The 22342-nt window shown below is 38.3% G+C and overlaps 1 protein-coding gene across 3 annotated transcripts in view; it reads left to right on the forward strand.

The window, feature by feature from the left end:
- Positions 1-2024: 2024 nt before the first annotated feature.
- LPHN2 (latrophilin 2) overlaps positions 2025-22342 on the forward strand; it is a 128087-nt gene continuing 107769 nt past the window's right edge. For 2 of the 3 annotated variants that reach the window (XM_010582560.1, XM_010582562.1), the window contains exon 1: positions 2124-2196. In XM_010582560.1, the coding sequence (XP_010580862.1) occupies positions 2124-2196 (73 nt within the window). Of the gene's footprint in view, positions 2197-22342 lie in introns of all 3 variants that reach the window. The other variant, XM_010582561.1, reaches the window with a different exon arrangement.

Genomic DNA, 22342 nt, shown 5'->3' on the forward strand with positions numbered 1-22342 from the left:
ATACAATATGACTGTCTCTTCATAACTGCTTCTGGGTTGTCCTGTAGCAGCTGGTGTATCACCATCTAAATTGAGGGCACATCTTTTACCTTTAGGCACATGGGTCTGTGCCAGGCAGAGCCACACTCTGCCTGTCCTGCACTGAAGCACTCCCTTTGCTATCACATGCTCTTTGTTGAAATGTGTGCGGATAAAAGCGCCTGTGATTGAAGAGCACCTGTCTGTAGTTGGAAATTGGAAAAAGGGTTTGTTTTTATGTATAAATAAATACAAAATCAGTTGGCCTCAGATGTCAGTTCTCTTTCATTTCCCTGTGTGAGAAATCACAAGCATGCTTGTGTTGTGTGAGAGGGATGCCTGCACTGAAGTGGCATCACTCCTCTTAAAGAGGAGCCAAGTAAAGAAGCCTACTTGGCTATTTAATAGTCTCCTATTCTGCCACAGTCACTTGCCTTCACTGAGAGCCAGAGAAATTGTTCCATAATGTTTTCTGTTAATTCCCGTCTTTCTCTCCTGGGGGAAAAAAGTGAGTGTCAGTCTTGTTGCTGTCTGTGTGCTCAGGGAACAAACTTATCATTGATTAATATTAACATTGACTAATATAAAAGGAGTTACACTTTCTACTTCTGAAAATGATCTACAGTTCATAGAATTTCTTTGTCTGGCGTTTTGTGCTCTTCATCCTTTCCAGTTCTCCTCGCCAAAAGGGTAAATGTATTTTTAAAGCCCTCAACATGCGCCAGTACTATTAAGACTCGTAAGTGGCCCTTGGATCCTGCCACTTAAATTTTTACATAGTCTTTGTTATATGTTTTTAAAGTAATGTTAATTTCAGATACCTCAGAAACGCATCCACACAGTCCTGTCCATTGGTCTTGGAGAGACCAAGCCAGTGGGGCACCAGACTCAGCTCTCTGGATCTGTGATTGCCGCAGTGTTCGGAGAGTCATTCTTCCAGAGTTGTTTCACATATCTGTAATCTATAGAGCCAGCTTTGTAGTTAAAAATATTTTTTTTATATGGATGTTAATTTTTCTCTAGCTTCCCAAACTCTAATAGTCGGGGCTGAAGCATGATCTAGCTTCCTACAGTGAGATATGGAGAGGATGTACATAGTTACTCAGTTGGCTGGCAAAAGAAGGAAGTCATTAGCGAAAGGGAGCACTCTGCCGTCAAGTCTTCTATCACAGCTACTGCACTCTATCACTGTAATTATATTTTTCAAATGCAAATGATAGCTTTAAGAATTCTTCCTTTGGTACATCGTTTACAGGAGCAGTTCGGTTCATATTTCTCAGTCGGAGACAAATCTCATCAGAGGCTAAGGACAGGAGAGTCTCATCCGTTATGTTTATTCCCTTTTCTCTGAAGGTGTTTATTGGGTAGAAATACAGCAAACTGTAGAGTCATATGAAGAGGCTTCCTCACCTGAGTATTTTGTTGGCAAAGTTGCTGTTGCTGCTTGTCATCCAAGGAGAGCGACCTATGTGTGGCACGAAGGGAACTCCGGAGCTGTGGCAGGGAGGAGACCCGCAGAGCCTTACTGTTGAGTGGTGTTGCTCTGTTGTTCTCAGCTACTCCATGTTTCGAATCCCTTAGAAATATGGCAGTGCCCTAGATTTAATTTTATTATTGTTCTTTGAGGTAGAGAAATGCAGGTTGTGTCAGATTTGGGGAGTAGGAAAAGCTTAGCCTAGTCATCTGCACATCCAATTTCTTATACTCAGTGAAAGTGTTCCTTTTTTTTTTTTTTTTCAGGTGTCTTAGTGCAAGTACATCAATAACATTCGTACTTTCAACTTTAACATATATCATTATTTGGCATTCTGTTTAATGATCACTGACCTTGAGAGATTACATCCCACAAACCTGCCAAATTCCCAGCTACAGTACAGGTGTACTGTCAGTTTTTATTAAAAATTTCTGTCTTCATGTCAAGTAAGATTTGGTATTCCATATTATTGGTGTTCAGCTATTGATGGATTTTTTTTCTCCTTTTCTTCCAAATCCTCTGCGTCTCCAGGTATGAAGATGAATAATGCAGACCACTGGTTTCGATGATGCTGGGCTTTTATAACTGGATTCATTAAGGAATACAAAGAAAATTCTTGCAGGGATCAATAATGGTGTCTTCTGGCTGCAGAATGCAAAGTTTTTGGTTTCTGCTCATTATCAGCTTCCTGCAGTGTACTGAAGGTAAGCTTTAGTTTATTTTTTACTTGAGTTTGCAGATGAGATGAATGGTCTGTACAGTTAATTTCTGTTAAATGACTTGAAGTTTTAGGTTGTCAGAGTAAAAGTATCTGTAGCATGTTCTAGGTTTAATTTATAAGACACAAAGTGTCTCTTCTCTAAAGAAAAAAGAAAATGTATTTTTTTGGTTTTGATGCAGTGTGGTATGTTGAAACTGAAACACAGTGTTCAGGCAACTGAAGTGACAGTATTAATGTCCTTGATTGGTAGGTGCCTTATTTTTGGACTCTTCCTGTTTATTCTTCTTTTTCCTGTTCTCATTGCACAACCATTTAGAAGCAATTTATGGCTATGTTAAATGTGATATGAAATAACTAAACAGTGCAAATGAAATACCTGGTTTACTCTTCTAATTTGGCTGGCTGAAAATAAAACGGCAAACACTTCATTTAAGATCAGAACTATGCAAGTTAAAATTCAGGAAATAAAACTCAAAGTGCATACAGAAATAGCATCTACTTTAAAATATTTTTGCTTTTTAAAAAAAGGGAAAAATACTTCACTGCTGTCAAATGTGGTGCTTAAAATAGCTCTTAAAGAGATGAGGAAGGAAAAAGCTCTTTAAAAAAAGTTGTATCATCTATTCTTTATCTGTTTTTCTTCATAAACTGTATTTTATCCAGTTAGTGTGTCTCCCCAGCTGTTCTTGTGGCCATTTTAATAGAGAAACACAAATGAAGGATCAGGAAAACATGGTTTATGAATTCTTACTTACAAATATTTGTATAGAACTTGAGGCTATTTCTGGGTGTAATCATTTTGATTGACTAGATTACAGGTGAAAGGACTGGTTTAGTAATAAAATAGCACCTCCATGCCTTCTTACATTATTCAGTAATCGGTTTATAATATATAGGCTTCTTTGGTACATCTGTGGCGTGATCTCACCATCTTTTAAAGCAGATACATACCTTACCCTGTCAAAATTCTTTGAATTTTAAGGCTAAATTTTCAGAGATACTTCAGGAAAGCTGCTCTGCCTCCCCCTCTCTTCTTTCCCAAGTCTATACAAACAAGAAGGATCTAGTCCCCAAAAATGGCAAAACCCTAGATGAAAAATTTAAGTACTGTATATGGTTCAGTGCATAATTTCCTAAACATTTATTCTAGACTAACACAACTCGGGTCTTGTGTTGTATTGACAGACAAGCTTTGCTGAAATAGGTTGTTCATATGTATGGGTGAACATACACATATACCAGGGAGTGCATCCTAGGAGTCTTCATGAAGGTTTCTGAACATGGGGAAATCTCATTTCACTTAAATAGCTTTCACAGCCGGTTTCCCCTCCCTCCCCTCATTCTTCTTAAAAATTGCAAGGATGTATCAGAAAACTGGCATTTCCCGCGGCACACTGCAGATCTTGGATGGTTGCATCCTTGATGGGATTTCTGATTTGGTAGCTGCTGTACTGACTTCTCTCTTGGTGTCTGTTGAGTCTGTGGACTTGTGTATAATCTCACTTTTATAGGAAAGTAAGTGCCAACAGCTGGAAGGTAAAATGCTTTTCAGCCTCTTTAACAGGTAAGGAAGTTAAATGCATATTAGGAGAATGGCATTATAAATCTTATGACTGGCTGGTTAGGTAATAACTTGTGTTAATTATAAATGCACTTACATTGCAAAAGTGGTTGCACTAGTTGAAACCAAAGGTGTAGGAAGTAGCAGCATCTATTTATGTTTTTTCTGAAGTTTTAAAATACTAAGGATTTTATTTGTTATTGTAATTGTTTCAAATCCTTATATCTAGTACATTTTACAAAGCTTCACATACTTGCAGTTTAATGCTATGTGGTGGTTGAAAACATTCGAAAACAAAGGAAAAGCAGACAACTTACTTTCTCTGGTCCGGTTACAGTAGCAAACAGCATGCTGCAAAGAGTGTTTTACCTGCTGAGTTTGGAAAGGAAAAAGTCAGCTGAGAACTTCTGCAGATTGAGTTTTTGCCATTTGCAGAAAGCTAATTTTCATTGTCATCTGTAATATTTCAAGTTCATTTTGTTCTGTCCCTGTTTTTCTTGCTTTTAGTAGCCAGTAGCAATCTTTTGATGCTTCAGTTGTGAATTTACTTTTTAAAAGTCTGTACAAGAGCTGCTTTTTCAGCTAAAAGAAACAGGGAAGGAAATTGGGAGCAGATAACAGAATCATACCAAATTAATTGTAAATTCTTAAAATAAATGAAATATTGTGGCTCTGTATACTGGAAATGAATATTAATATAGAGTTGGCTTCCAGCCACAGAAGCAAAATGAATACCGCATTATTACACTTTCTCACAAGATTACATTGCCTTCTGCTTCAGTAATAAGAGATGCCAAGTGTAACGTGCTTTAGTAGCACTTCATGCCTGGAAATACGAACATGAACAAAGGTTAAAATAAGAGCATCTAACTTTTGCTAGAAATAAGAAAATCTTTATTTCTCTCACTTGGAACTTAGGGTTTTTTATAGAAATCTTATGTGTATATGCAGGTTGTTGCAGTTGGTGGGGGAGATGAAACCTGGCTGAATTCCCTGCTGTTATATTTTAATGTTTCTGTGCAGTTAAACAGAGAGAGAGCGGAAAAAAAAAAAAATCCTGGATGTGGACAAGTGATTCATTTGTTCATATAATGAAACATTTACCAATCAAGATAAAGACTTCATTACTCTCACAGTGTCTTAACTTTAACTCACCAGCGAATTAGCGAGTAGGCACAGTTATGTGAAGGCTGCAATTTATTTTAGTGTTGCCTGTCCAAATAGGAATCGTATCTTCAGTTAAGAAGGTCTTGGTTTTGCTTTGTTTTTCCTGGCTAGCGCAGTCCAGGTGGGGATGCTTTTGAAGCAGTCCATTCCTTCAGGTAAAATGAGCCTGGAACGGACGAGTGCTGGCAGCTGGAGGGGAAGACCGTACAGAGTTATTATACACTGCTGGTACATTGATCAACAACAGGTCAATATTGTTGTGTAGAGGCTTGAAAAACATTGTTATTACCATCAACAGCAAGCATTGCAGCCCTAAATAAGGAAGAGGTGCGAGGCAGGAGAAAGGAAAGAAAAGCTGAAGTCATGAGCTTGAACGTTAACGTCATTTGCGAAGGTATTTTTCTGTCCCTTTTTCTAGCCTGTTCTGCTGTAGGTATGTCTATAAACTACAGTTTTATTACAAAAGACAGACTGAAAGAACTCCCTTGGAAAGCAGTTGGACTCGGAGTTACGTGGGTAGCTGTGTGAAGCCTGGCCTCGTACGGTGGCTGATGGCCTGGGGGAGACGGGAGCTCCCACTGTGGCTGTGCCCGAGTCCGTCCCTGTCCCACGCCGCCCTGGATCTCTGGTCTCGCAAGAGGAGGGGCTTCGTGCTCTTCTGGGTCCCATGCAGTTGAGTCCCATGCCTTTACTTACCTGTTTCCTATGAATTGTAGGAAATGGATTACTTTTGACACCACCTCTTTTTGCTTTTTTTTCCCCTCTTCCTAATTAGGTGAACTCATCCAACAAGTTAAAAATTATCTGAGAAAATACAGAAAGTCAGAGAGTGAGATCACACATGCCTTGTTTCCATAGCAAAGCAGAGTAAAAAGCTTATTACATATATTATTGGTTTCTCTTCAAGCAAGTTAAGACAGATACACTAATATGCATATGAAAAAAAGATGTCAGAGCTAAACAGTCTGATTAAGATTGGGTTTTGGACTGTACAAGTTTCGATTTTTTAAGCTTTATTTTGCTTACAAAGTCCACCTTCTTGACTAGCTTTAGATGCCTTTTGGTTTTATTCTCTTCAGCTGCTTGAGAAGCACAAGTGCTTGGGAAGCACTGAAATAATCTGCTTTGCTTATAGTTATTTTAATCAAGGTTTAATACAATTTTAATTCATTTTATTATGAATTATTATCTATGCTTTGTCCAAAGGAAGAATCGTCATGCTTTCATTGGCTATCTAATTCTGTTTTCCTAAACAGCATTAGTGTTTTTTTAAAAAAATCCAGCCTGTCTTTGCCTCTGAATGTACATTTTGATGAACAGTATGCTGAGAAATATAAATTCCTGTAAATTTCACTTATGTCAGCCAAGGAGCTGAGTGTTAAACTGGAAGCAGTTTTAAGCGTGTATCCAACGTAAGTGCATTTACTAAGGAAAAGACATACTAAATACAGGTAACGTGCACTGGGCCACTACAAAGGTATTTGCTTTTTAGTGTATTGCTTCAGATCTTCAGCCTCCTGACAAGCTACTCAGAGTGTCTAAGGCATATGGCATGGGTACTCAACAAACTGTAGAAGCTCGTTGGTTTTCCTATACATTTACTAGGAAGTATTAGTAGGATTTTGCCCAGGACAAAAATTCAAAAAATTCTTGTACCCTGGACTTCAGAAGAAATCAACTTCTGTTAATTAGCAGATTCAAGTTCTACAAGGGGTGAAACCCATTACGGAGTCACGCAAGAGCAAATAGGAACACTAATTTAATTTCTAGTCAGGGAATTTGTCACAGTGAGAGCTCTATGAAGCACGCAGATAGTAGGCAACTACTTGGTTTAATAGAGGTTGCAAAGCATCCACAAGCACACCCAGCGTACTAAGGCCAGCCAGTTATTCCGCACCCTTTGGAGGGTCACGCTAATAAGCCTTCCAATACTATCTTCATTTTTATCATGTATACCTATTGTGTTTTATGATTCTTTAGAAAATGTTTTTTCTTAATTGGTTAATGCAGATTATGCAGAAGAAAATATCTGTGTGAAGGAAGCAGTTGCGTTTCTGCAGAAAGCAACTGCTGCACTGCGTCCTGTTTTCTTTCCTGGAAGAGAATGCTGTTTTTCACTGGGATATTCTGGTGCATACTTATCTGGGACATCTCTTTTTCCTTTTGTGAGGGAGGTGTAGGCCCAAGGTATCTTTTAAAAAAGAAATTTATTTAAACAGTGAGACCAACCCTCTTCTGAAAGAAGAATGTCTGTTAAACTTTTCAAGTGCATTTCCAGATAATAGAGACTGACAGACTGCCTGGAAAAGCCAGAGATTCTTTAACGTGCTGGCAGTGAATATCCTTTCATATATGCCCTGAGCAGTGAGGTCTGCAGGATCCTATGCTGTAACATTACGTTTTTGAAACCGAAGCAAAACCAACACTATTTTAAAATGTAGAAGAATGCACGAAGAACCATTTTAAATACTGTACTATTGTACATTTATATGAGCATTTGCTAGGAAATGTTAATGTAAGGATCTTATAATTTAAGCAAAGAAAAAAGTATAAATGCGCAATTACTGTGAGATGAATAATGGTATTACTATTTTGATAAGCTGTCTTCCTCCTCAGCTACTTAAAAACATTCTCTTTTATGAGGTGAGATTTTGCATCTTCTTGAGCTCTGTATTCAGAAGAAAAGAACCTTGTAACATGTAAAACTGTAGAAACGCAGTGTGTTGTGCTAAGGGCAGATGTATTTTCAGAGCCCTCTAAGCTCTTACTTCAGTTTACCATCTTTCGTTGCTGTAACCTCGGTGAGCAAGGCGAGCCGTGCAGCTGACCACTGCAATTAGAGGGGATTGACTTAACCTTCAGCTAACCTGCACTGACACCACTGCCTGAGGGGCTTTTCTTTTATTAAATATAAATCTGGGTATATTCTAGATGAGCTTATTACGGCAAGGTACCTTTCCAAGAACACAATAGCAGAATTTGGACACTCATGTCTTTTAAAAAACGAATAGGCTTCATTAGTATTCTGTTACTAAATATGGAAAAAAATATATCTTTTATTTTAATTAACAGTTGTATTTTAAAAGTGTTTAATTATTTTCATTTCTGTTTTCTGTCAAGTGGAAGAATACTGTTTGTCATAGTAACAAGGTTTTTTGTATAGCTTTAACAACAATGTCTGTCTTTATATTGTACTTTTAGGTCATAGTGTAAAATGGAAGTATAACTGCCTGAAGCATCTGATATCGGTGAATGCCCTAGCACTGGCTTTCTTATTACATTTAGTGTCCTTATGATCAGATTATGAAAATTATCGTGAAGTATAATGATTTTAGATTTAATATTCATTGCCAAGTTCTGCAAGCACATATTGGGTTTTGTACTTGCAAGTAGATCCATTGATGTTCATGGTCTGCCTCTGTGAGTAAACTGTACAGAACAGTAATACATTTTGTGCTAATTGTGTGTCGTACGGATGTCTTAATAGCAGCGAGTGTATGTAGGACGAAAGCACTGCAGACAAAGGACTTAGGCAAACAGTTCTAATATATGTTTCATGGATGTGCCCACTTCTGTGTTTGTGATAGCCTTCCAGGTTGTGTTGCATGAGGAAGAGGCGATAAAATCATTCACAGGGAGAAATTCTTAGCTTGTTGTCCATCCATACTCCTGTCATAAATGCACTTAATAGTATACGAGCTCCCAACATGTTGTTATGCAGTTGTATATATTTATACAGTAACCTTTACGGACGAGACACTTTAAAAATTGTCTGGCCTTTTACAGTCGTTAATTAGTGTCATATTTACTCATCAACATTGGTTGGTTAGAAGAGTATTTATAGTTGCTCCCTCTGATTATTATTTTTTTTGTTTATTGTATGACTTTGTACTTGGATAATTTGGCTCTAAAGCAGCACTTCATTGTATTATATGCTGTCCAAGTATAAAATTAGGAGAAAGGAAGATAAAGAAATAAAACACACACATATATAGTAAAGGTTCATGAATAATTTTATTGTACTTTCAGTTTTACACGGTACTTATTCTGTGCCTGTGTTGGTAGATTCATACTGCAGGATTTTTACTTCTAATCACTTCAAATTTGATAAAATTCCATTCTGTTAAAGCTGGATTGGCTCCAGTTTTACTCATTTCTACAGATAGCACTAGTTTATCCATTGATGGTTTGTCCTTGGATTGACATTTCGAATGAAATGCATGAATGCTGGATATTTTTACAATCATGTTCACTTTTTTCAGGAATACTAAATTTTTTACATTTTAAACACAGGATAAATTTTGTATGGGTGATTCTGTAAATGAGCCATACCTGAAATCCAACAACTTCGTATGAGAAATTGAATATGCAGTTCTTTCTGATAGATAGGAGCTGAAGAAATCCTTTTGCTTGAAGGTGTCCCAAATTCTTGCCCTTCCAGAAAGAGTCTTGAACTACTCCACTGGCTTCCAAAACCCAGCTGTGCTAAAGCTCTTTGTGTTTCTGTAATCTCTATCTCCTGGCTTTCTTTTGAAGTGTAAAGAAATAGAGTTGTATGAATGTTAGCTTGGCTCACGGGCCCTTCTTTCAATCAGGGAGACGATCCATCCGTGTCCCGGTGACATTAAGGCAACCTGTGTAAACACACGTGAGTGTGTTGGCAGTAGTAGGGGAGATTCCCTGGTTGTTCCTCCTGAGCTTGGACCAGTCCAGGTGGTTGGGAACGTTTCATTCTTCTTGTTTTCTCAATTTATACTAGTATAATAATCACTGATGTTTTGTCAGTATATAAAATGTGGTGGGGGAGAGGCTAGATGGAAAGCAAAATGAGGGTTTTTTTCATCTGTTGCCTGAGCAACATATACATGTGAGAAACTCAGGGGACCACATAACTTTCAGTTGTTGGATACAGCACTCGGCTAGTTTTATGAGGGATCTTGATGATGGAAGGAGAGCTGGCTTTTGTGTTCTCCCTTGTCAGGGATTTTGATGTCTCTCTCAGGAGTTAGGTAGTTTTGTTCTGTTCCAGCAGAAAGTACAATTAATGCAAGGTGCTGTTTGAGCAATTTTCCTGTTAAATTTGAATTTAGTAATTCCGTTAGGAAACCTGAGAGGAAGTTGACACTGAAACCAGATTCTCCGATCTGCAGCATTTTTAGTTGGAAAAGCAACGAGAAATGTTTGCTTTTTAAAGACTTCAGCATTATTTCACATCACTTCTGTTTTAACCATCTTCCTATTGAGCTTCAGTCGGATTTGTCTGTTTGCCACTGATCTGGTTTGACTGTGCACGTGACTTGATCTGCCGTCCACAGTATTTCACATTAATTTCTCCTATTTCTCCCCATTGAGCTGCCCCAGTTCTTTTCTGTAACTCAGGCTTGCAGATTGCCTTTAATATTTTGTCTTTTTCTTTTTTTAATTATACAATGTTACTTTAAGAATAAAGTTAGGCTTTATTCTGCGCCATTGTTAACATTTACCATTGAAAGTCTATTGGAAAAATGTGGGTTTGTGGCTTAGAATTGATAATGCTTTTTAGTGGCTTAAGACAAGTATGCTTTTAGTAAACAAAACTGAACAGTTTGCTGCTTATGCTTTTGCATCATTTAATTTGCAACAGATGAGGCTGGCATGCGTGAAGAGTGAAGCATGGAAAGTACTAGAGGGCAAATGGGTGGTTTGTGATGTGGATTATTACCCATAAAGATGGATAGAGTCCACAAAACATCACTTCATGTATTAATGTACCAGCTGGAAAAAAAAATTAAATATATCAGCATAGCATATCGTGCATAAACTGTTGGTTTTGGCGTTCAATTCAAATCCTGCTCAGTAATAAAAAACTTTAAATCTTCTATATCTTTATACTAAAGAGAGAGAGATATATATATCTTCATATATATAAAAAGCATCTGTGCAAATACATTTTTAAAAATCCAGAATACAAAAGTCTGGAAGTCATCCATATGTAAACTGTCTTAAAGGATTTATAATATACAGTGTTTTGTTCTGCAGTGTAAACTAAGTGTCGACAGAAAAACGATCAAGAAATGCATCTAACCACCAGTGTTTTCTTTACCAGTTACACTGTAATCTAGTAATATAGCAATTATTTTGTTATATGTATTATATAGAACAGTATAGCAGTTAATTTGCTGTATAAATTATTTCTTAATTTCACTCTGTTAAATCAGTAGATTCCTAACTCAGTCCTGGCAACAACTGCAGTTATAATATGTAACCTTACCTCTTTGATGCATTATTTTCTAGCTCTTGGATTTGTTATGGATCCATTTTAACTACATTTCTACGTTGCTTTCTTTTTACAAAAGGTTTTCTGAAGTATGAAGAGAGACTTTCCAAATATTTGCTATTAAAAGTTTGTCATGTTAATGCCATTTGTAGCAGACTCAAAGATTCTGACTTTATTTACCTCAAAGCCTCGTCTGTTTCCATCCTTTTTAATTCCTTTGTTTATTTGGCTGATTAAAAAAAAAATAATAAAAATCTAGTGACCATAACGGGGAAAAACTTTACTAGGGAAAATCTTTGGTCAAGGTATGAATGATTGTGACCTGACCAAAATTTGTTCTCTTGATCCGATTTCCACTTGGAGTAAGGGATCAGATTGTAACGGGGGGGCGGGGGGAAGGTGCATTTAAAAGCATTCAAAGATGTTAAGCAACAATAAAACTCTGTAACCATTTAAATGACAGCAGCTGACTATTTGAATTAACTTTGTGTTTGGCTTAATTTGGGGTCCTAATTATTCCTAACTTACGTGAGTAGATTTCAATTATACAATACTGCAGGGATTTGTAGCTAAGGCAACTAAAGGAATCATTTTACATAAAGTACTTTTGTTCAACTGATTAGGCAGGTTAAAATGGAATGATAGAAAATGGGAACTCTTGTCTGATAAGGCCCAATGAATTGTTTCCGATGACACTATGAAGAAATAACACAAGGAAGGCTCATTATTGAAGATTTTGAGAATTTTTATGCAACATGTTTATATCTTGATAATGTGGCATTAGTTAACCGCTCACGAGCAAGTGATTCTCATGAGTATTAACAATAGATCTATCAATAAAAAGGTAATTCACATCTTTGTGGTACCTTAGTTTGGTCTTCATAAGGTGACTTCTTCTAGAAGCTTATTAACTAAAAATTTAGGTCTTAAAAAGATTTTTTAATATGTATTCATTTATTTATGCCAGTTAACCATTTAAATAGGCAAAACATGCTGTGTTTACTGCATGATATTTCATGGTTTAGACATGAAAGCATTTTTAGACATACAACTCTCATCTCCAATATCCCATTGATCTAAAATTGCTGTTCCATGATAATTATGCTGCATCCTCAAGATAACTTGGAGGAATTAGAGGTGAAGGAGGTATTGGAATAAAAGACTCTGGAATCAATTTCCATTTGTATTACCCACACAAATGTATACCCTTCACTGGGAATTAATTTTTCAACAAAGTACCTGCATAGTTTGAGCTTAAAAACAGGTAATTTTTATACATATATATATGTTTTGGTTTTTTTAAACAGTGTGTACATGTACGCTCAGCTAAAATTTCATTTTTATTCTTTAAGCATTTATAAAGTCATGCCTCCTAAATTAGATCTGCAACATAGGTAGGTATCTCCTTTTGATGATGGTAGACTAACATCCCTGGCTTAGAATGCTTATTTTTCTTCTTCTCCAGGTTTTTCACACTCACCTTTTTTGGTTTCTTCAACCAGAGTATTGAAGGTTACAAGAATGCTTATTCTGCTGACTCAGGAGAACAGGCACCACAGTAGCATGTCAGCAACCTAAACTGATAAGTCTGGTTTTAGAGCTGTCACATTTGCCCGTGTCATTTGAATATACACCTGGACCTTATAGTCAGAGACTTTAAGAGAAGCACTGCAGTTGTTTTCTGTGTATGTTGTGTTTCAGAGATCAGAACTTGAAGTACCTCTAATGAGGTCATTGTAAGGCTTTGATGCTGTTTAAAGGGAGGAAAAAAAAACCAAAAACACCTACGAAGCATATGGTTAGAATATGTAACAGTAATTTCTAAGTTAGATCCCAAATAAATGCTTAAAAAAAGAATAATTTTACACAAGAATAGATCCACGTGCATCTCTCCCCTCCCCCCTGACAAATTCCAATTTTCTGTGGAAAATACGTATTTTTGATCATATGTCTGCTGTTAGCATATTAACACTACACACTTTCAATTAGTACTGCTGACAGGTTGTTTAGGAAAGTCCCTGGAGCATGTGGAGATGCGCACAGCCTCTCCGTGTCAGGTGTTTGCTTTCCGAAGTGAAAGTACTAAGATTTAATTATCAGAAGATGCTTGCAGTAGGCAGCGTGCCTTTGGAAGACCGTCAAGGGCAAGGCTGCGGGTGCCCCCCCTCGCACCGGGGCAGGCGGACCTCCGCACGGCCCCGGGAGCCGGTGTCACCGCGGTCGGGCACGGCTGCGCCTCTGCGTACGTGCACATCAGTGGGGCGAGCCAGGGAACGCGGGGCTACGGTATTTTCATCCGACGGCGGTGGGGAGTGCTGAGTCCTGCCCTCTCACCCCGTCAGCTCCCTTGTGCCGGCTCTGGCATCCCTGTGGTGGTCCTGTGGTGGACGGATACGGGGAGCGGGACTGGCAGGAGAGAGTTGGTCTTTTTTGGGGGAAGATGTTTACCCCAGTCACCTCCCTGAACCGTGTCACTGGGGCGTTGGACACGTGGGAGCGGTGTAGGTCATGAGAGCTGTCAGGGCGGGCCACCCTTAATAGGTGAAAAAAACAGTGAGATCTGTGTGTCCGCTGGAGCCTGGGAAACCACTGTGCCAGAGGAATGGGCATTTTATTTTCAGGAGGGAAAACAGGTCTAAAATGTGTCGTTCCTTGTTACAATCTAGTACCAGTTTGATTCTTAACACCATTCATGCTACTCTGTGGGACTCTGTCATCTAACGTCAGAGTATCTAGAGCCTGGATCTCCTTGATTCAGTTATGAAGATGGTGAAGGGTATCCCAAATTGCCTGCAAGTGTTTAAAAATGCAAATACGATTATTGTCTTTGTGGTTCTATAAGGGCGTGGTTGGGTAGATGTCAGAGTTGCGTCTGATTTTTGCCCTGAAGAGGGAAACAAGATTTTTCCAAAGGACTCATTTCCCACATAAGCTAGTCCTTTCAACGGTGCTTTAGGGATTTTAAGATTATGTACACTTTTACAGGAACTGTAAATTGCCTCATTGTATCTTCGTCCTTCTAGTTGAGATATTTTTCTTTCACTGGTAGTCTGTATTTGAAGCTTCACAGGAAGGTGCCAAAATACTAAAATGCACCAAGTAGCCTGCTTACAGTGCACATTTCTTAATTATCCATTGTGATTGAGTCTGATCTGATTTATACCAACTCATCACTTAATGAAATACTTTTTTAATATCCTAAGTTATATCTTTAGGTTTTGGAGTGTATTACTGTGGTCATGAATCGCCTTGTCTTTTGTAGACTTCACGTTTTAAAGACATTATCGTGGAGGAGATTTCTCCATCTCTGTCTTCTCACCCCATTTCCAGATCATTTAAGGAGTATACTGAGTAACACCATTGCCTTGTAAACTTTGTCATCCTGTTTGTCTCCCTCCATCCTCTCCATCATCCTTTTCTGATGATCTATGCCAGTTTGCAAACCTCAGCTGTGCAGAGGAAATCATTCAGCTTCTCTGCATTGTCTTCCTTATTCTTATTTGGTCACCTAATTCAGCAAACTCGTCACTTCTCACACAAAAGTAGGCTTCCTACTTTTGTTGTACTTAAAGAATTTCTGGTTATGAAAAAATTGGAAAATGTTTTGGAAAAACACTTGGGAGTTTAAGAAGTGCACAGAACATAGGCATGGAGAAATATACCACAGTCAGGAGACAAAAACAGTTGTATTTTGCCAGTTTGGTTAACTTTACATAGTGATACAATTCATAGTGCCAGATACTTCTCTTTAATTTTGCAGCACAGTTATAAATTTTGCTATATCTAATTGCAGCAAACTTTTCCTGCTCAGCACATTTTCTTCTTGCTGAGCAAGTCGTGTGTTTATGTGAATGATAGTTGGATATATAAACTTGGTTTATGATGTTTAAGGGCTTATAATTTTCTCTTTAAAGTCAAACCTAATTTTTAATTTTTTTTTTTAATGAAAAGATTTTATGGCCAACACATGCCCCATGAGAAAAGGAAGAAGTTACAGATGGTCCAGAGGAGAGGGTCTGCTTCATACATAAAAACTTCATGTCAGCATTTCAACAGAGCATTTTCTTAGGGTATCTCTGTTATCACTGACACTTTCGCATTGACAAGCATATGGGATGTAGTGCTGAATGTGTAAATTGAAATGATCACATCTAGCATTTCCCTCTACCAGGTGCCAGCTTGCTGCTGCAGCTCTGCACTTAATGTTGAAGGAGGAGTGCTAGGAACAGTTTTATTTGCTAATTACGTCTTATCTCCAGTACATAGTCCTTGGGCAAACAGCTTACCCAGGTGTTTTTGAGAACACCTATCTGGACAGTGGAGGATTGCAGGTGGTCCTGTGGTGACAGTACAGTGTGCAGGACATATAAGAAATCTCTATCCATCTGTGTATGAGTGTTTTGGTGTTTTTTTAAGTCTTCAGTGAAGAATAGAAGACAAATTTGAGAGAATTTTTCTGTCTTTATAAAATTTGTCAGTGTGAAAAGCAGAAGACTGTTATGCCTCAGATGAAGAAAAATGTGTGCATGTCTTGTTTGTTATGTTGGAGTTTTTTTGATAACAAACCTGATTGTCCTGTCCTGTGATTTCAGCAGAAAGGAAAGTACGTACGTGCCAGTAAGAGTTTTGCAAGGACCTGCAAGTTAAAATAAATAGAATGTGGTGGTTTAAGGAAGTGGTAGAGTCTAAATTGCCTTTCACTACTCCTTTTCCAGGATCCAGTTTAACAGGATTATATAATTTTACTAATACCACTTTGATCTGTCATTTATACAAAAAGGCAGGCTTTCCAAAGCATTTGCCTTACATGTTCTTTTTGGGCTAGACTTAATCACTTGCAGAACTGATAATATTTTCTCATTCTTTAAGAATTCATATTACCGTCTTATGCTTAATATGATTGTGGTTTGAGTGCAGAATGGTAAAAGGAGACTTTTAATTCATAATCCAGTAATTCAGACAGCTAAATTATTCCTCCCTTTACCTGATATTTATTAAAATGAATCCAAGGAAACCTCAGAAGTGTTGATGTCATCCAATTGCCCTTTTAGGTTTCTTTAATGCTGTTTATAGAATAGATACATTCCTTACTATGAGTAAGTGCAACATCTGTTTCTTTACAATTTCTCCTTGCATTTTTCCACACTTCTCATAGGAGTTACAGTTTTCATTCTCAGGCGTTCTATAGAGTCCAAAATTCATGATGTTCACTTGAGCATCTCAGTTATATATATATGTGCCCAAGACAATTTTATTACTAGTTGCACCTTCACACTTGTTTTATTTCTTGCCTCTAGTTCGCAAGTTAATATTTACTAGCACTCAGGAGTTGTTATATAGCAACTTGTTAATTAAAAAACCCCACAAACAAACAAAACCAAGGAAAAAAACAAACATGAAAAACAACCCAAAGCAAAAAAAAAAAAAGCCTGATGGATGACAACACCTTTCTTTTGAATTGAAACGCTCAGACCAGTCTGAAATCCTGAAGAAGAAAATGTAGTTATTAATGATGCACTCTTTAAAACCAGTTATGAAGAGTTAATATATATTTTAATACACAGTTAATCAATAATTACAGAATCTAGCAAATCAACAGGATTTTTTTAACTAGCTTGAACATGACTCCTACCATCTCTTGATGTACTCATGTTGAGGTCATGCTGCTATATGATAATTTGTGTTTAAAAATAGTGGTCTTAAGTGTGTATTCAAAAAACATCCATATTGATCCCAAAGCCTATTTTAAAGGATCTCAGGTTGTTTCCAACGTTAATTCTCATATGGTTCTGTGAAAACGAATCCATACATATCTCTGTCTTCCCATCTTTCATTTCTTCTGTAACCTATTTGGTTTGCAATGTTACTGCAAGAAAACAAGGAGCTTGCGTTTCAACAGCTAGAAAAAATTGCCATTTCATTATCACTTTGAGTAGGAGTAAAACTGATCAAGGTAACAGCTCTAGTTGATACATGGGGCAAGGCTGACAATTATGGGTGTATTTCTGAATGTGTTGGGTGCCTAACTTCTGTTTCAATCAGGGAGAATTAGGTGCTTTAAAAACCTTAAAACATATAGCGCTTGATAAGAATTCACACTTACCTGAGAAATGCTTCCTCATAAATGGATGAGTTTCTCTCTGCCTTTGTTTAGATTAGGAAGACTAATCAAACTTAGGTCACATTTCTGCTGTGTACAGATTATGCTGAAGTAATCATCATTTCCTTTCACTCTTGCCTTGGCTGCGTTCATCCCCTGCTACTCTTGCGCTGGTCCTGGTGCTAACCTCGGAGGGGTGTTCAGGGGCTCAGCAGGGGCAGCTTGCTGCGGACCAGGTTAGCTCTACTGGGGACCTGACCCCGCAAAGTCCACTGAGCAGGTTAGCCGAGCGGCATGGGAACCTGGAGCTGAGAAACCTTCCCGTGCGTTCTCACCTTGAACCACCGCCAACCCAGTAGCTGGTATGGTGCATTCCTCTTCCTTGCTTCTCCATCTACTGCATAAGTTTCTGGAGAAGAAAATGTAATTTTGATAGTAGAAGAGAACAGCTGTGTGCATCCATTGAGTTTTATCTCACCCCTGCTGAAGCCTGGTCTTGTTGTTAGCAAACTGGTTCAAAGTAAATTTCCTAACTAGGAAAAAAAAAAAAAAAAAGTAAAAATGATGGAAAATTTTCAAAAGGAAGAAAAAAGTAGCTTGGGAAGGTGTGCAGTAGGGTGTAGCACAGCTCTCCACTGCATGGTATCCTCAGAACATTTTATGAACGGTTAACTTCTAGTGCTGTTGTGTTAACATTTCTTCATTTTACAAATGAATAAATCATGGAATGAAAGGTCAAGTTACGTGCCCTGAAATACAGAGGGAGTAAACACTGGAACCCAGATGAGCATTCAGAGATCCTTTCCTCTCAAACTAAGGATGCTAAAGGAGACATTATTTTAAAGATAAATTAATTCACTTACAGTCAAGTCATTTCCTCTGGCACCTGTTGCATAAAATATACATTCATAGTTGAACAGTTCTGACTAAAAACTCAGCAGGTACCAAAAGGATGGTTATAAATATATATATATATATATATATATATATATATATATATTTGCATCTTACAGGTGGGAAACTATCCTGAACCTGTAGCCCTAAAAGGAATGAGTCTGGAATAATACCTGAGCGTGCAGTTACTCTATGCAAATCAGACTGCCTTAAAAAATCAGCGTGTGGGTTTTGATGTCATGGATTAGATCTTTCTCTTCTCTTTGCATATCTAAACTATTGGCAATGCATGTTTCTGTTAGTGCCAACCTAAAGTAAAATAAATATTCATGGTAATTGGATCCAGCTCTCTAAAATTAATTTAAACTTTCTCCATGTGCTTAATCTGTATTGTTTTCTGCCTCTGAGTTTGTAGGCAGCAATTCAGCAAGCTCAGTGAACAATTAACTTCTGAAAGAATTTTGTCAATCAATTAACTCTAATTTAAATCTTAATCTGATTCTGGAGGTAGAATCGTCTGGCTAATTTGTGAAGACTGGAGTTTACTTGAAATGCACCAGCAGCCTGGCTTGGGTCGGTTTGCTTCCTGGGCGTTGGGGACTTCCGATGGGTATCCCGGTTTCTCGACGAATTCAGCCCTGGCAGTGGTCTGCCCCCCTGTTGAAAGGGGGGTGCTCCTCCTCCACCCCAGCCCTGCCTGCTGGCTCCCCCCCGGCCCCAGGGCTCGGCCCCCGGCCCCTTGCTGGCCCGGATCGTTTCCCAGTCCTGGGGGTGGCCACTGATGGGTGGGGGAGACGTGGAGGAGAACACAGGGCTACCCCTTTCTGTGGCAGTGCGGTTTTACGATGGATCAAATTAACTCCGAAGGTATTGCCTCAATCTCCTGTCGATGTCCTAGTTTCTACAGAGCTTCAGTTTTCTGTCCCAAGAGCCAGATATTTTTAAAAATGTTGCTGTGCTTAGAGATGGAGGCAACCGCTTCTTTGTAGGTGCACGCTATAGGTTCTTGGTGTTATGGAGAGTATGTTTATGGATGCCGTTAGGCATTGTATCTGCGTTTTGGGTGCCTAAAATGTCATCATGGGAGACTACAACAGTGGTGTTTTCCAGCTCTTGTTTCTGCTGAGGTGCATTAACCCAAGGGAAATGGGTACATAACAAAGACCAAATAGCATCTAGGAATTTATTTCAGGCCTCTGAAGAACTCATTTACCTTGTTCAAGGGGTCACTTCTTTAGGCGACTCCTAGACCAGGAAAAACAGGATTTTCAGAGAATACCTCCAGGCCAGGTAAGGCCCCAGACCTTTTAACTCTGATTTTCATTATAATGGCTTCCCCAGTCCAGGCATGAATAGACATCTGGGAAACTGATCTGTTCATCCTGCAATAGCCTGAGCAGAAAGTCAGGTCAGCCATTTCTTGTCTTTCTGATATTTGCTGTAGCTGTTTCATAAGTTTTACTGTGAGATTTATGAGCTCAGCTGGGATTGATCATGTAAAAACAAACTGAATTCAGAGAAAACTGGATACTTTCACAAAAACACGATTTTTTTCGCTCCTTTCCAAAACTCATAATAGATGAAAGTGCCTCTAAATGAAACAAATGGGAAATATTCATAGTGAAATACTTTATCTTGGAAAAAAATTAAGTGATTTTAAGAGTAATGTTTATGACATCATAAGTTAAACAGTAATTCTTAAAATGATGAAAAAGATCAAATAAAATTTCAATGTATCATATTAAGCAAATTCAGTTTATATCTCCTGTAATTAAAATTTACCATTTGTCTTTAGTACTATACTGTGTTATGTCTTATAACTACGATATAATGATTATTTGAAGGATAGTTTTGTTTTTCTCATTTTTTAGCTACAATGTATGTTTCTTTTGGATCAGCTTTATACCATTAAGACTATGTTCACACACTATTTTGAAGAAAATATATCTATATACATCTAAGGAGATAGAGGTTGAGCTATAAAAATAAAGTCTTCCATTGTTTTCATCATACTGGTATTTCCTATGGTCAACATGTAATCTCCTTTGTTATGTCAACAACCAAAAAGTATTTAAACACATTATTGTGCAGTTCATTCTAAGTATAGTTGTCACTATTCTCAAGTCTCTTCTTATGATTAGATTATTCATATGGCAAGCTGTTGGTGCCAAGGCATGGCATTTTTTTATGTACAAGTTGCCCTGTACCGGTGCAGAAGAGGCTAGCTTCATGCAGAAGGCAATAGATTCCTTTGCGACATGTAGGAAATATTTAAAACAATTCAAAAAGAAAACCTTGCTGTTATTTTAAAAAGCACGGACTGTATTCTTTCACCTCTTAACATGGCATATTGTCTGTTATTGGAGCTTAATGGATCTGAATCTGAACAAAGAAATTGGATGTTGCAGCAGTACCAGAAATACAGATTTGTTATGTTCGGTGGTTTTGCTTACAATTCAGCTGGAGGGAACTGCATTTTGTAGTGACAAGACTCCCAAACTGACACAGAACAGTAACAGACAGTAATCTGGAAAAGGCATCCTAGATGCCAGCCATATTATTCATATGTTGCATGTGACCTCCATAAAACACTAAAAAGAGGCATTAGGTAATAAGTAAGCTATGTATATGCTGAATGCTTCGAAATACGTAAGATTTATAAGCTGGAGTTGTACATCATAGTAAATCTTGAACCTCATTTGAATGAAACTTGATTCCCTACTGCAAGGAGAGTGGTGTCCTGCTTAATTGCATTTCTTAAAAATAAATTTTTACTCCAGAAAGCAGGAGGGAAGAATACAAATTTCCACAGCCATATTTGATAGGACTAGTGCTGGAAATTCTGAAAGGCAGAGATGCCTGATAGGAGACTAAGATACTCCACTTTGATGGAAGGGAGAGGAAGGTAGCCCTGAGCAAGTGCTGTGGGCAGCCCTGGGGGGACTCCATCTTTAACAAAGGAACAGAGGAAATGCAGCTGCAGGTAACTCTCTGAAGCAAGTTAGCTATGGGTACAGGAGGGGCTTGAAAACCTGCCAAGTGAACCAAGACAGTGCAAGAACTAGGAAGGGTTTCCTTGGGAAGCCAAGCTCGACAACTTTGCTTTCGTATTTTACATCTCTTTTGTAACTCTTCCCAAGCTGGTAATCAAGAATGTGACCCTTTCACACTCCTCAATTTTTAAACATGTTCATATACCTGACACGTACAGGGAGCGTCCAGGACATCGGACCGGCAGCAGTGGGATGCATTTCTTGCGAAGTTGCTAGCGTCAGCCTGGCGAGTGGTGGTGCGAGTGTCAGACAGGAGGAAGATGCTCCCCTGGCTGATGCCCCACAGGCAGCAAGGTGTCCCATTTGGCAAGAGGCAGATAGCAGCAAGGCAAGATGTTCCTGCAGGGTGGGAGGAAGAAAATACTTACGCAGGAAAAGCTGCAACCTCTCAGTCCAAATAACTGTGCGTGAGAGACATTTGTAATGAGTCACACACAGTTTCTCACACGGAACACTAAAATAACGAAAAACAAATGTTGTACCGATTTTCTAGTTAATTTTTGTGAGGTTGAGAATATTTGGAAGGTGTCTGAGGGAGAAAAGCCTGTAGTCACCCACTCCAGGTTTCTCCACAGTGATGTGCTTGAGTGGGCTCAATGCAAAAAAACCCAAACAAAAACATTCAGCCATTTGAACACAGTGTACCTTTAAACAAAGAGTAAAAACAACGGAATTAGCAGTACAATTAAAATACTTGCCTGTAACGTTTGTTTTCCACATTGTAGGTAGTCAGATTTGTTGATGCTATAAGGGGTTAGAAATGGTAACATGTATCTCTCATTTCTCTGAATTGGGTTGTTAGCCGTAATAATCTCATGAGAGATCTGAACCTTCTCAATTCTTTATCGTCTGCAGGAGTTTCATTTTCTTTCTAATTTCCCTTCAGCTGTTATTCTCTATTTCTGGCTTGCCTACAATTTAAAAAAAAAAAAAAAGTTTTTAGAACTCACTTCTTGTTAATCCCTTTCTTTTGCAGTGTTTCCCTTCGGGGCAATTCTTAATCTCCCAGAAGCATCAAGGCATTCAAGTTAATGTTGGTTTAGTGGCCAGTCCGGATAAGAGAGCATTCTTTAGCTCCTATTCTTGTATCCCCCCCCC

This window comes from Haliaeetus leucocephalus, unplaced genomic scaffold (assembly GCF_000737465.1).
Source record: "Haliaeetus leucocephalus isolate CR32 unplaced genomic scaffold, Haliaeetus_leucocephalus-4.0 Scaffold848, whole genome shotgun sequence".
Classification (NCBI taxonomy): Eukaryota; Metazoa; Chordata; class Aves; order Accipitriformes; family Accipitridae; genus Haliaeetus; species Haliaeetus leucocephalus.